The sequence below is a fragment of the Perna viridis genome, chromosome 13 (assembly GCF_037379345.1).
Source record: "Perna viridis isolate PV_CMFRI_1.1 ecotype Kerala chromosome 13, ASM3737934v1, whole genome shotgun sequence".
NCBI classification, from domain to species: Eukaryota; Metazoa; Mollusca; class Bivalvia; order Mytilida; family Mytilidae; genus Perna; species Perna viridis.
This window is the reverse complement of record NC_142457.1, coordinates 18,610,646-18,626,590: the sequence shown is the minus strand read 5'-3', so window position 1 is coordinate 18,626,590 and position 15,945 is coordinate 18,610,646. Positions and strand designations below refer to the sequence as shown.

Genomic DNA, 15,945 nt, shown 5'->3' with positions numbered 1-15,945 from the left:
CCTTTAAAGATTGATCCAAGGAATGAACTTTCAATTAAAAATGTACAAATAAGTATCATCCATGAAAAAATCCTTATTGTGAGTGTAGTTTTAGGTATTTAGTCATTTCAGCTGTAGAAATTGCTGTACCCTGCTAATCAACTGGTCAGAATGAATAATTTCTCCCTTTTAGACGGATGAACTTTTTAATATGCTGTCTATCAAAGGTTCACATTAAATTGTGTGTGCTGTCTATCGTATGGATAGATAGTTAGAAAGGTCATTATATTTGTGCAATTCATTTCGTATCCCATGATCCTCTGGGATATATAATTGACTATCTAGTGTTTTGAGAAATACCAATGTATCAAAGCCATCTGTCAGAACTGTCTTTTTATTCATTATAGGCCTAGCAGTTGGTCATAAGGCAAGTTCATTTTTAGATTCGAACTCTAAGCACCATGCATTGTTCTAAGTGGAGTCTTGGCATGGAGTTATGGAGTGGAAACTTGTCTTAGTTGTAACATTGAAGTTTTTGTCATAGGTTTTCTTCAGTATCTCTTATCTTTCTTGGTGGGTGTTTTCATTTCTTTAAGTATGTATTATTTAAACAGTGTGATGTTTTTGTGGTTTGTTTTTGCTTTTTTTTTTTTGGAAGTTGGTGGGGGAGGTGGGTAGATCTAAATGTTGTTTTTTTTTTCTGTTAAAAACAAACCATCAAAATAATAAAAACAAATTTACAACTTCTATTCTAAGACTCCACTTCTATATTCCATTCCAAGAATCCATTCTGAGTTGTGTATGGTTCCAAATCCCCAACTATAATTTTTGTCTAGGATACCAAGAAGTTTATGCATGAACTGGACTGTCATAGTTCTGATAGCTGTTGTCAAATCCATGTGTCAGAGCTGTCAGTTACTGTCAAGATACTATTGATACCAAAATAGGAAATTAATCCAGAGATTTTTACGGGAAATGGGTTTCATATCACAAAAGTTTTTGACCTTGACAAGAGATAAAAACCTATATTGAGAAATATATTCATAATTCTAACCATCCCCGTCAACGTATTTTTCTAACTGTCATTTATTTCCTTGAATTTAAGCTTGAATTGGTTGCCGAATATCTCCATTTCACAACTGTCAGCCTGTACTAAAGCAAACTATTGGAACTGTCATTTTATATGTTAATGATGTTCAATGTAGATTACATTCTAAAGTAGGGAGTTTGGACCAGTGCTGTATGGGGGTATGAATGAAGAGCAAGGTCCGGAAGCAGGAATTAGGGAAAGGGGACCAGGAATAATTTTTTTTTTTTCAATTTAGGTTAAGAGAGGGAAGTTAGTGTTGAGGGAACTAGGTACAGCTGCACCTGTTCAACCCACACAGAGAACTTTATTAAGGCAGCTGCAATTTAACTTTTATATGGGTGATTGAGAGTAAATTTTCAAATTGAAATCCAAGACTATAATTTGTAGCGAAAACAACCCTGTAATTAAAAATGCGCTTAATTAAACTGATATTACAAGGGTAAGATCAGAAATAAATTGAAAGCTTGGGATAAGTATCCTGCTTAAATGTAAAATATAAGTATAAAGCAAAAACAATATGACAAATGAGCTGGGGTTCCCCATTAAAAATTTAATTTCTTAAAATCCATGAGAGCAATGGAACTATGTATTACTCATAAATACAGTGAATTTTGTCTATAGAGAGCTCCTTTTGGACTGAAAAAATGTTCATTTTAGACAGGTATTTTAAGATCTTTCATGCTAAAACCAAAGATTGAAGAAAAAATAGATGATCATATCAGTGTGCTTGTTTTTGAGGTATAAGATTTCAGAATTTTAGTGGGAAAGGATTTCTCAAGATTTTCCATAGGCTTTATCATAGTAGGTTTTATCTATTTGAAACCCCAAAAGAAATAGCAAGGATTTCATTAAAACTTTTCAAATAACATTTTAAGAAAATTATGAAAAGAAAAGTAGGGGTCACTGGGCAAAACATATGAATACTATGAAATGAATAAAACCAGAGGAGTCTGAAAATCTGATAAAAATGTCTGAACATGACCAGCGAACACCCTTAAAAAGGATCTGGATTATATTAAGTTTTTATATTTTTCAGGGTTCGGTTTTGGTTTTGATGGATCTCACTGTAGTGTGATTTAATTCTAGTGTCACTGATTTTTCATGTTGCAATGTCTGGCCACGTAATTACTATTTGCAACCTAATTCTACTGGGAAATCTGTTGGCAAAAATCTAAATTGAATCAAGCAAAATAATCTGATTCAAGAATCAGTATAGCTTGTGACCAAAGAGTTGACATACGCTACCAAATATGCCACATATGATAATCATGTGATAATTTACATACATGAAATTTGAACAGATGTCATATGAAAATCATATTATGGTACACAGGGAAAAAAACTGATTTCAATATTTTATTTTTTCAGCTGCTTCTCATACCCCCACTCAATGAGTGGTTGGTATATTGGAGTCACTTTGTCCACTATCCATTCTGTCAGTCAGTCATTCCATCCATTCAAATTTTATTGCAATTATCTCTACTCCCAACTGATAGATTGAATTTAAATTTGGTATATGACTCGATATAGATATGGCATAGGTTGTAGGGTTTTTTGGTTTCTATCCAATATAAACTTCTCGTTTTCTTTGACTTTTCCATTTTTCACGATATGGAATAATAGAGAAAAGATTTGTTAAAAATCTCAGTTCCAAATAAATGGACTGATTTAAAATTTATCATGTGGCTCCATATAGACGGGACAAGCGATATAAGTGATTTTGGTTGCGCTACAATATCAACTTCCTGTATGAGTTGGATATTTTCCTTGCAGGACGCCACATGCGTCAAATCAACGCAGCATAATTGCAGAAGTAAATTTTTGAATTTTAAATATTCACAGTACTTTTTAAAAGTATGATCAGTAATTTTGGTACTTTTTTCACATATGTTTTAACCACCACCCTGTCAAAACCAAACAGTTTTAAAGTCCCTTTATATCAATTATATGTATTTTTGAAACTTGGTAAACCAAACACCTGTCTAAATCAAACACCTGTCTAAACCAAGCACCTATGTAAAATAAACACCTGTCTAAACCAAACACTGTCTAAACTGAACAACTGTCTAATTCAAACACCTGTCTACTAAACTGAACACCTGTCTAAACCAAACACCTGTCTAAACTGAACCGATTATTAAGTCCAAAAGGGGTTCACATTATGAAGGTTTCACTGCAGTCAGCTTTTGCAGTCATGTCAGTTTTAAATGTCCTTTACTCAAGATATATAGGTTGGGAAAAATGAAATTAGTGGTCTTGTGACTCTGTAGGGAAATTAGATTGTGAAGATAAAGAAAGATCTTTGACCCATGGATAGATGAAGTCTCTGAAATCTAATTATGTACCAGTCCATATAAATTTCAGACACTGCCTATTGTAAAAACATTTCATGGTGCAGAAAAACACACCAATTAAACAAATTTTTTCAATCTTTCCATGATTTATTTTGATTCTAATAGGACGACATAGTTTCTTTATATATTTTTTTTCCCAAGACACAGTCTATGTGTTGCTCTAAAAGGCAACCTTTATGGAGTGAAATTCTTTCGTAATGTTTGTGAAATTGGCTTAAACTTTTCTATGACATTTGAAAAAAAAGACTGTCATCTTTGTCTTTGGTCATATGTTTATCACCAGTTAACCACAGCTGTGGTTAAAAGAGATTTGAAACATTTTATTATACATTATATAATATAATATATTAAATGTTATATTATAACTATATGCAAATCAGACATGGATTCCTGCTAAAATGGAGACAAAAAATTGTTTGCATGAAACTTGATTTTTCGCAATTTCCACCTCTAAAATTTTTTCATCCTCTCTTCACTCAGCATTTCATTTCTTTACACGTACATATTGGTATTATTTATATCATTGATGGTGCTAGCATAAAGTTTTTTTTATTGAAATCCTATAGTCCATAAAGGTCATTTAACTAGGTCAAGGAAATCTATTTTTAAACTTCCATTACCACAGTTCCATAACCTTAGCTTACTGGTACTTTCCAGTTTATAGGATTGGTTTGAATACAGCTTTTAAATAATTAGACTTCAAAAACTCCTTGAATCCAATGTATAGGTGCTTTCCATGGATTCAGAACCTGAAGACAATTTGAAATGCAAAATTCAATAATTGAAGTGAAATGATGAATTTATCTTTCAGGATAATAGTCTGGAAATCTATTGAGCTTCACATTTTAAGTAGCTGTCTATGTAAGAATCATGCAAAATCTGAAAAATGTGATACACCCAAAAAAAGGCTACATATTTTTTATTTTTGTAATTAAGTTGTTTTATGGGTCTATACTATGAAATGTGTAATTATTCATTCAAATCTGCCTGCTCTGAGGAGATAAATAACATTGAAAATCCAGTAGATTATATTATATTTGAACGTCATTTACAGAGTTATCTCCCTTAACATTGAAATCTACAGTGCATTCTATATATTTTTTATCTCCTAAGAGCACGGGTTATATGAAAAACCACATGTTAATTTACATTTCAAACAAAATATCAAAAATAAAAATATGTAGGCTTTTTTACCAATGAATCACATTTTTCATGATCCTTAGCTGGAGTACTACTTAAAGTTCAAAACATGCAAATTTAATGTGTTTTGCTTCAAGCCCTAGAAAGATAGAAGTATAGGTTTTTGCAATTGGTACTTCACTAACTGTAGACAGGGGACCCACTAATGAGTTATTTTGATATCCCTGTTTGCCAAAAAGGGACTTATACTGTATAGAGAGAAATTTTCGCTCTTTTTGCAAGGTTCAGGGAATCGTGAAAAGAGTTTTCATTCCTTTAAATCTGAAGATGCATTAAATATAGCCTGCAAAAAATCCCTCTCCACAGAGCAAATTTTTAAATTTGCACCCACAAAATTACCGGCTATATCCTTGTTTCAGTTTTCATAGTAAAACTATTGTGAACAATTTTGAATCAAACATCCTTTGTTGGTTTTCTACCTCAATGACCACAATGTTACATATACTAAGTCCTAGATATGTAGAATCCTATTGATTTTCAAGGTCATTGATCAAGGTCACAAAGTTAAGTGTTGCCATGACTAGGGGAAATTTATTTTTTGGACTTCATCAAAAAGGGAGGATTATCCATTTCTGCGCAATAACTAAAAAACACTTAAAGCATTTTTTATGAAACTTTATTGATTTTTTTTTTTTCATATTTTATTTTTATGTATCTTAATATTTAATCACAATCAAATTCATAGCTGTATCAAGCTTGAATTTGTGTCCATAATTGTCCTATCTGTTTAGGGTTTTACCTCTGTGAACGTACCTAGTTGCTCTCCACAAAACATTTTATCTTATTAAATTACAGCTTCTAAAAACTAAGCATTTTGAAAAATTGCCCACTGTGTACAAATGAAAAACTGCAAGTATAACCCTAACCCTACTGTATTTATCTGATGAAAAAGTTAAATATAAACTGTAAAAAAAATCTGTCAGACGGAATTTAAAATTGCTAAAATAACTGATTATAAATCACACCTACTCTGCAGGAAAGAATGTAGAGTTGACAGAATTAATGTTCACTTTCAAAGGAAATAAGCGGAAACCTAATGATTTATAGAATGAATGTTTTTGATCTTGTTAATTGTTTACTGTGTCAGCCATGTTGGATTGGGCTTTTTAAAATCTTTATAGGAGTGGTGAGGGATATTAAGAATATTAAATCAGTCAAGGTTTTTTTGACTTGTCTTACATGAGTTTATTTTGTATTTTTTGCTGTCTGTAGGAACACAGGTACTTCATATGTCCTATTACTTATCAATAGATTAAACTTGGGAAGACTCCATATTGCTTCAATGAATCATATTTTTTTTTAATTCCCTGCCTCACAGAGAAATATCTGGCATCAGTCGGGAGATGTGAAAGTCATGGCACTACCGGTCTGTCGTATCTATTTGAATTAACTTTAATTAACTCTTTTGTATTTGTTTGTTGTTTATTTTTTCCCTGGAGATTAAAGGACAATGAAAATAGACTATTTAATTTCCAGCTAGCAATAACAGAATTTGAGATGCTTGTTCACTGATTGGGATGAGAGGGATGATCATAAAAATGGCCAATTATCAAAACTTTGACCTCATTGCTGATTGAGGACTAAAAACACAGGAATAGGCAATGAACATAAGATTGGCAAATCATTGCTTTTTTTTTTTTTTTTTTTTTTTTTTTTTTTTGATAAAAAAATTACCGTAATATTATTTTAATAGATAACTGATGGCATTGCTATGAAGACTTGCTGTCATTTTCTTCTATTCAACAGCCATTTGGCAGTATTCTGATAGTTATCAATTGCTGGCTTTTCTTTAATTACAGGAGCTGGATCACTTACAGTATTACGACGGACTAGCTCAAAATCCAAAGTGGGTTCAACGAGTAGTAGTCGAACATCAGTCAGTTCAGAGAATGATTCCTACGCAAGTGCCAATCTTGGCATCGACAAGCTCCCGCCCACTGACACACCTGATGCTTCCCATATTTGCTCAATTAGGTAAGATCAACTTTCCAAACCATGTTGGTGGTTTCATGGTAGCATTTTCCCAATATGTTGGTAGGATCAACCCTGGCCCAGTCATTCCAAAGGCTAAAAAATTGGTGGTCGCTGCTTCTTTATCAATCGCCAAAGCAGTTATTATGTATTTATACAATTACAACATCAAGTTATTGTCATCATGCCTCAGTGTAGATTTTGCTCTCACCGAATGGTAAAATCATATCTAGCATAATTTAATTTGGAAATTATTTACATGAAATAGCAAAAGGACAAGAAAGAATTGGACAAGTTCCTAGTTCAGGACAGATGTATGAATATAGAGTAGGATTGCATGCATTTCTTGAAAAGATCTCACCCCCAGTTTGTTTATTGAATGACCCACACAACAATAAGTTATGAAAGACACAAACATGATAAAAATGTAGTTATGTACCGTTCTTTGTTAAAAACACGGAAAAGATGACATATCATTTTTTCTTAATTTCGTCTTTTTGTCTTAAATAGATTCAATACATCTTGAAATCATTGGAAAAGCTATTTGAATTTATCCTGAAGCATCTGTGATGTAATTTTTTGACAGCTTCTGCAGGAAAAAAGTTTTTGGAAAATTTTCCCGCCATTTTACCATAGCGCATTTCAACTAAATTTGACCTATTAATATTTTGAAAAGGCAAACTTTACAAACATTTTGAAAGTTATTTCTGTAAGTTATGAGGTATAAATTCTTGGATAATATAATGAATTTTTTTTTTTCATGCAACACACCTTATGCACATAGGCATAGAAATACTTTAATACTTGTATAAGTAACAATGTGTAGTGCAATGTCAGTTCCGTGGCAGTTACAAAAAGTTCATATTGTGATCTTGCATTTTTTTTTTTTTGGCAAAAATGTTGTCTAACAGAATGACTGGCAGAAGCGATTGGTTTTGCTGTGATCCATATTGTTTATTACAAGGTTTGGAGTTTTGAAATGACTGATTTTTGGTGATGAATAAATTGTATGATATTGCTGGGTCTACCCTGTTTTCAATCCTTACCTGGTCTGTTCCTCTGAAGCTAATTTTTCTTACATTTTACAGGTTAAGACATTTAGTACGACGGCTTCAGAAAGAAGATATTTCAAAAGAAGACTTGCAAAAGAATTTAGAATATGCAGCATCTGTCTTAGAAACTGTATATATAGATGAAACTAGGTAAGTTCAGAAATATATAATTGTCTCCCTTTTGCAGGAAATGTAAGGTTAGATAACTCTGCAAAATTAAGATTACATTTTTTTTAATAAAGGCAGGTTCTAAGGAAGGAATTCTGATATCTAAATAACAATTGCTTAAATACTTGCTGAATTCCCATTGACCAAAGTTGATCTCGATAAAATTGAAAAACTTTTTTGGAATGAAAGTGAAAGTAAAAATCATCTATTCCTGAATAACAAAAAGACATGTTGTATGTTTTATAATATTTGTGTAACAACAAATCTTTTTTAAATAAAAAAAAAAATCCTTATTTCTAAGAAAATATTGTACCTTCTCAATTAAAGTATCTAAAATAGGGTTTGAAACAAAGTCTCATTTACAAAGATAATTTTTTTTCACAACTTACCAAATTGAAATTTTTGTTCAATGCTTCATTTTTTCTTGATTTTACCACATGGGCCAAAAAACTGATTTGATATTCTTACTCCTTCATTTTTGGAATTGAAGCAAATGAGTGTTTAGAGCTTGCAGGGGTAAACTGTGTAGTCTATTCATTCCTATCATTGAAGGAATAATTACAGTTAGATCATTGTGAATCGACTTTTAAATGGTAACTACTCTGGAAAAATTGCTACATATATATTTTTGAAATATTTGAAAGCATATATTTCCATATTAGTCCAAATATTTTGAAAAGTATGAAAAAATATGTTGCAATTTTTCCTTTGAAAGCATTTTTTCATATTGAGTCACTAACTTTGCTCTGGTTATCTCCCTTTAAACATTAAAATACATGTCAGATGTTATACTGTCATAGTTAAAAGCTTACTGACAAAACAATGTTTTTTTTTTCAATTATTGCAGACTGCAAATAACCTATGTCATTTCATTAATAGGAATTCATTGCTTTTCCTTATTCAATATTTAGTTTATTTTTTATCCAGTTGCAATGAAAAGTTGACTTGTCAACCTATCACATAAAGGGTGAAACTGAAGTAGCAGGAAACTGACAAAATCAGCTGGTTGGAATTTGCATTTTTTTCTAGCCCAACATCCAATTCAATCGTTTTCATGTGTACTTTGCTTTCAGTAATGAAAAAGAAAAAGTAAACAAGTAAGTCACGAATGCGGCCATGCGTTTCATTATGTGCACTTGTAGATAATGCTCATGTCACAACTTTTTATTTCCCTTGTTTTACAGCGCATGCGACAATTTTTAACCACAACTGTTGCACTATGAGTTGACTATGAATCAGGGAACAGATTTCCACTGATGTAGATTTTTGAATTGTAGAAAGTAGATAGTCAGTTGTTTTATTTCATGAATGCTTTATTTGACTAGATATTTCCTATTTTTAGATTGCAGAGTTACCTCCTATTTGCTGGAGTTGTCTCCCATTAGTACAGGTGTCTTGTATATCATAACAAATCATGCCTAAAATACTATATACTTAACTAAGTTAGATTTTAAACATGACTGAAATTAAATGAATTCAAAATACCTGTTGTGATGGTCAGTAACTTTGCAAAGGGGAGATAATTTCTGGTAAACTACATACAGGAAATATTGATTTGGATGAACTCAACTTACTAGAAATGTGAGTTATGGCCCTTGCATGATGTTTTAGTGTAGAAATCAGTTGTTTTTTTAAGTATCATACTAACAGCGTTAAAAAGGTAAATCTTTGAAAAAGACAAAACTGTAGTTTGATTTGGTAAAAAGTAGTGGGAGAATATTATTCAATGAAATGTGAATACCTAGATAAATGCAATAGCAGATCTTGCGGTTCATGGGATTGGAACATCCCTTCTGTTGCAAATTAAGTTGTGATCAAAATTTCCCAATAACAGCCAGGAACCCCTACTCCAGATCTGCTAGAGAAAATGCCACATTATGACTCCTTGAAAGGCTGTATGTAATATTATACAGCCATTTATCTCCATTTGTCCTTTGTGGCTTTTTGTAGAATTTACAACAACAAAAATGTTATGTATGCTTTTGTTTATCAGGCTCTGCAATAATTTGGAGAGCAAAGTGCCCCATAAAAATGGGTAAGTGTATAAAAAAATGTTGTCATGTAGGTCAAAATTGCACTATTTTAGTTTTTCTGTACATTTCATAGTATTTCGCATCACGAAATCAATTGGAGAGATGGTACATTTATATTGAAAAGCTTTTTTCTATTTAATCTGACTGAAACCCTTTTTGGATTGGATTAGACCAGTTTACAAAATATATCAGGGTTTGGTTTCTACAGGTTAATTCATGAAAAGATTATTATTAAGGAAATAAAAAAAATGTACATCAGTGGAAACATTTTCCTGGTTTGCACATGACACATAGTGCATTCCACTAATATACAAATATCATCATTGTTTTAAAGTATATTTATGAACACTTTAGAATAGTCTTTTTCTTACTTCACCTAAAAAATGTCTTTTGTTTTTTTTCCACAGTGTCAAACTAACAAAGAGATTTATATTTTAATACACACTTGCATCCCACACCATTCATTGTTAGAGTTTATAGTAATAAGTTGGGTCTGTCTGTCTGTCTGTTCATTTGTAGGAACATGGTTACTGTATGAATAATTGTCAAGCTAATTGTAGTTATAGCCTTCATGTATTTCACTGCTGTGAAGAACTGAAGAACTTTTCGGAAGAAACGTCAGTTTGTAGGTTGAATTTGTGGATTTGTCAACTCCATCATACAAACAAATAGGAGATTCCATTTTGTTGGGAACCAAATTTTGTGGTTTGCAAAACCAATAAAAACCATTTTGTACCCATTGAAAATTGTTATTTAAGTAAAATGTGATTCATGGGTAAAAACCCTACATATTTTTATTTTTGATATTTTATTTGAATTGCCATGGTAAACAGAAATCAGCATTCAGTTTTTCATATAACCCATGTTCTTAGGAGATAAAAATTATATAGAATGTTCTGTAAATTTCAAAATTAAGGGAGATAACTCTGTAAATGACTCTCAAATACAATAGAATCTACTGGATTTTCAATGTTGATTATCTCTTAAGAGCAGACAGATCGGAATGAATAATTACACATTTCATAAAATAGACCCATAAAACAACTTAATTACAAAAATAATAATATGTAGCCTTTTTTGCGGATTTATCACATTTTTTCAGATTTTGTATGTTTCTTACAAAGACAGCTACTTAAACACCCCAGAATTAAACTTTGTATATACAGTTTGTATGATTAACCTTGCATAAGGTCTTTCATGAACCCAACATTTTGATAATTTTTTTTATTCTCACTTGCATGCTTAGAACAAAACCTGGCAGAACATAAAAAAGGGCACCGTCCTTTGTTCACAATTATAAGACTTCTTGCCTTCATTATCATTTTAGAATAGAAAAAAACTATGTAATTCAACGCTTGGTTATATAATACATGTGGATCATTTAAAAGGCTTGCAGTAAGTTTCAGAAATGGTTTCTTGGGAAAATTGAAGGACAAAGAAAAAGATCCTAATCTGGTGTTCAAATTTTAGCTTTCAGGAGTTAAAGACTTTCTTCAAATTTCCAGGACTTAGGTCAAAAAATTTCAATGGTCCTGGCTAAAAAATTAAGAGTCATTCATGTTGTGCAATGTGATATTGACAAAGCATGTGTTATTTCTAGATATGTAAACTATACCGGGTACTTTTGTACTTAGTACATAAAATCACCGATAGGAGAATACCACTGAAACCCAGTTTAGTTAGGGATAAGCTATTTATGGATATATAATTAGTTTAAGGACATTTTCTATTGAGAATGAATTTCTAATTTCTAGCTAAAATTGGGAAGACCCCTAAATTGGAAATAGTGTCAGTTTCAAAGGTTAACTTATTTAAAAGGCGATAAATTAATTAGTTTTGCCTCTGTGAGATTAATTATTTTGACCTTTACTGAAGCACAAATATAGACCTCACTCATTAATTTTTAGCTTCTGATTCCAACTTATTTAAGAAGTAAAGCAGTCTAATCATTACAGGAAAATTTATTACTTTTTTCTTTCTAGAAACCCATTATAGGATGACTACAAGCTATTGGGATATGAATATATACTGATCTGCAGAAAAAAGCAAGAATATTCATCTTTATATTTTGGGTTATATACTGGAACATTTTTTTACCACTTTAAAGGAGGTACAGTCGAACCTCAGTGTGTCGAACTTGGGTCAGTCGAAATCTCGGATAACTCAAACTAATTACAAAGTCCCAGCAAAACTCCCCTTACTCCAATACAATTTTACCTCGGATGAATCGAAACCTCAGATAACTCGAGGTAATCAATCAGTCCCCTCGATAGGACTTCGAGGTTAATTAACCCTGATGTCTCGAAGTCAACTAATTAGTCGGAAAACTGATTGCTTTATTACAAACCATGATCAAAGTGTGTTTTAACAACAATTAGCGTGGCTTTTAAAATTAATTCATTGATACCCTTTATGGTTTGATTTGTTTATTTAATTAATTTAAAATTGATTGTGTTGTTAAAAGAAATGAATTTTTTTAATAACACGCGGGAATTTACACTAACAGTGATATCGGATATTTTGATATTTTGAAAAATTTTATGAAAAATACAGATGAATTGTAATGGTATCTGACTATTTAATGAAACACCAAACAGACGATAGTATGGGTATTTCAATGACTACATTTGTTTCGCTAGTTAATTTGAAATTTTATCGTAATATTGTAGAGCACATGGTTTGACGATACTCCTGATTGTGAATCAAACAAAGCAGCATGTTATGAACTATGACGTTTTTGATATAGAAAAAATAAAAAGGAAATTTCACTAAAACACTTGGTGCCGTATTTCAAACATGATATACAACATACAAAAAAAAAGTATCTTCCGATATGAAATGCATGGTGTTATGAAGTACCTTGTAAAGTGAAGTACATGTACATGTACAAGTTCAACAAATGTAACTACAGAAACAATCATGGACCAAACTACTAGTATTTCTGATTTATATTCGACCTCGGATTACTCAAACCTTGGATAACTCGGAACATTTTTGCATTGTCCCTTCCACTTCGACTTAACGAGGTTTGACTGTATATAGCAACCATTGTGTCTGTCTGTCCATCCTTCTGTTAGTCCATTCACTGTCTCTTTAATAATGTTTTTTTCTCTTCAATTACAACATCTTGGTATTTTTTGAGAAGCTTGGTATAGGTAGAACAGTACTTTTCCTCATTATTTTAGGTTGGCCTTTTGTGTACCCTACTTAAGTAAACACTTCCGGATGCTGTGATTGGACAAATTGTGTTGATACCTAAAATGTTTTATTAACTCCAGGCTTTAACAGTATTATACTTTTAAAAGATTGCATTATATTTTTTGAAAACCATTTTATATAAATATTATCCTTTACTCAATTGATGTTACATGTTCTATGACCTGATTTTTTTTGTTTATTTGATACTTTGGAATTGCAAAACAGTGTGTTTTTTTTGCAATAATACTGACTTTGGTTCTAATTGAACCATTTTTAGGTCCTGTGCATATATACAAAAAATTGATACTTTACCTTTTCCACATTTTAGAATAAAAATCTGCTTTTTTTCTCCCTATTCAAAAGAGGAAATAGTCCCATCAATATTTGGACTTGTAAGTGCTCAAAAGCTGTCAGATTTTTTTAGGTACAAAAAGTGAAGATCATTCTATGTTTAGTGTCAGTAATCAGTTTAGACCTGCAAGATATTTTTTCTCCATGATATATTATCAACTTCAATTCGAGCAATTCCCAATGGCTTAAAATAATTTATCGTCATGCCATTCTGACGTCAACAAGCTTATAACATCATCGAGTCTTGCAATAGAATAATCAATACCAATTTCCGATCTTAATGTGTTTTACAAGTTTCATTTGTTTAGATATTCCTGTCATGCTTGGCAAAAGTTTTTCTGGAACAAGACTGAAAAGATATAAAAAGCATCTTGGAGCATTCAAGTAATTGCATTTTAGGGTAAACTCTTGGTATATTTTTGTTTGACAAATTTGTAAAGTAAGGCCAATTAAATGTAAATTCTTGTTTCTCCCTTATGTCTCTATTGAGGTTGCTTCATTACCCATTTTTATCATGACATCTATATGACATACAGTGATGGATCAAGGTGGAGGAGGGGGGGGGGTGGCAACCCCCCCACCAATAGAAATTAAAATAAAAAAAACACTTCCCGAATCATATTATCTGTCAAAGGTCTATGATTATGGTTTTTTTTAGGCAAAAATAATACAAAAGATAATACTTCCCTCTATTGGTTTTAAAAAAGATTGCCCATTTACCAAGAAATTACTTTTGAATGGTAACAAAAAATACTTTGTTGAGAAAAGTGTTACAATTAGGACACCATAAAAGGTTATTGTGATGTCATAATAGTTGATGCAAAAAAATGAGGTCATGCACAGGAAGTTGTCTGTCATGATGACATCATCCTTTTTTGTGCACACATGAAGAACTGACATGGCTGCTGATTCAAAAGATTCAGTGGCACTACAGTGCTTAAAGTTCAGTAATGTATTCAATATAAAACCAAAATGGTGCATTAGCTAGAATGGCTAAAACTTACATTTGTGCTAGGTGCAGTTGCAAAACTGTTGATGTATTAGAAATGCCACAGAAAGTACCAGTGGAGCCCAATGCAAAGCTTTCTGAGCCTGAAATTAGCAAGCTGTAAGAACTATGAAGAGAATTGAAAATCTTTCTTTTCAATTCAATGTGGATCCTGAAAAATTTTAAGGATGTTTTGGAGATAATCAGTTCAAGACTATTATCTGAATATAATAGCATGAAAACCTATGATTTTTCAACACTGTATACTTTTATTCCCCATACTCAGTTAAAATCCCGACTCAAAAACATTATACATCATTGTTTTTTTCAAAAAAGATGGTACACCTAGATACAGATATATAGTTCTTGGTAGAGATTCCTCTTACTTTGTAAGAAATAATTCCAAATATACATAGGAAGATGTTTACAAAATGCTGGAATTTTTAATCGACAACATGTTTGTCCAATGTGGTGGAAGTGTTTTTCAACAAACGGTCGGCATTCCAATGGGAACAAATTGTGCTCCTTTACTTGCTGACCTATTCCTTCATTCTTATGAGGCTGACTTTATAGTTGATTTGATCTGAAAGAAAGAATATCGTTTGGCTAGATCCTTTAATCTCAGTTTCCGCTATATAGATGACGTATTATCTTTAAACAATCCTAATTTCGGGGATTTGATACATCACATCTACCCCAAAGAACTTGAGATAAAGGATACTACAGACACTGTAAGGTCAGCCTCATATCTTGACCTACACTTAGAAATCGATGGTAAAGGAAAACTAATGACCAAACTTAACGACAAACGTGATGATTTTTCATTCAGAATTGTCAACTTTCCTTTCATCTGTGGCAACATCCCTTTAGCACCTGCATATGTAGTGTTCATATCATAACTATACGTTATGCCAGAGCTTGCCGAAACTACCCAGACTTTTTGTATCACGCTAGAAGTCTAACAAATAGGCTTCTGGAACAGGGTTATGTTGCTACAAGAAGTCATCACTACAGAAGTTTTATGGTCGTCATCATGAACTCGTGGATCGTTATGGTGTATCCATCTGCACCATGAAAACAGATTTATTCAACGGGTCATAGTTTTCCTTGCCTCATTTGTCTACCCTGGACTTGGCTTTTTATGAGCAACTTGGCGGGTGTTTCTAGAAAAGCAGAGGAAGCTTACCCTACCGGTGCACCTGGTCCATGCTCCCAGTTTTTAGTGGAGTCTGAGTTGCTCATTTGCTTTTGTTACTTTGTATGTATGATTTTAGTTAATTTATGTTCTTTGTTGTGTATGTCTGTTTTCCATGTCTGGTCTTTGTCCCTGGATTGCATTCTTTTGATTACCGCTATAACCTTGGTTCCCTTGATTACTCTTTCATGCTTAGACTGTTAGGGGGCAGCCATTAATGAGGCCATTTGATTCTGAGGGGGAGGACCTGACAAATTTTGTGTGATCAGAATATTTTTTTTGGAATTTTACAGGTCAAAAAACTTATTTTCAACCACATCACTCATTGGGGAAAGGTTAATTATTTCCATTATCTGGTCTGAGGCT

The 15,945-nt window shown here is 32.2% G+C and overlaps 1 protein-coding gene across 13 annotated transcripts in view; it reads left to right on the top strand.

Moving 5' to 3' along the window:
- Nucleotides 1-15,945, top strand: part of LOC148599833 (dual specificity calcium/calmodulin-dependent 3',5'-cyclic nucleotide phosphodiesterase 1A-like) — a 344,294-nt gene that overhangs the window by 307,288 nt on the left and 21,061 nt on the right. For 10 of the 13 annotated variants that reach the window (XM_088559427.1, XM_088559426.1, XM_088559423.1 and 7 more), the window contains 3 exons: nucleotides 6,423-6,597; nucleotides 7,683-7,796; nucleotides 8,888-8,911. In XM_088559427.1, coding sequence (XP_088415553.1) covers nucleotides 6,423-6,597; nucleotides 7,683-7,796; nucleotides 8,888-8,911 — 313 coding nt within the window. The remainder of the gene's footprint in view (nucleotides 1-6,422; nucleotides 6,598-7,682; nucleotides 7,797-8,887; nucleotides 8,912-15,945) is intronic. The other 3 variants (XM_088559425.1, XM_088559422.1, XM_088559424.1) reach the window with 1 other exon arrangement.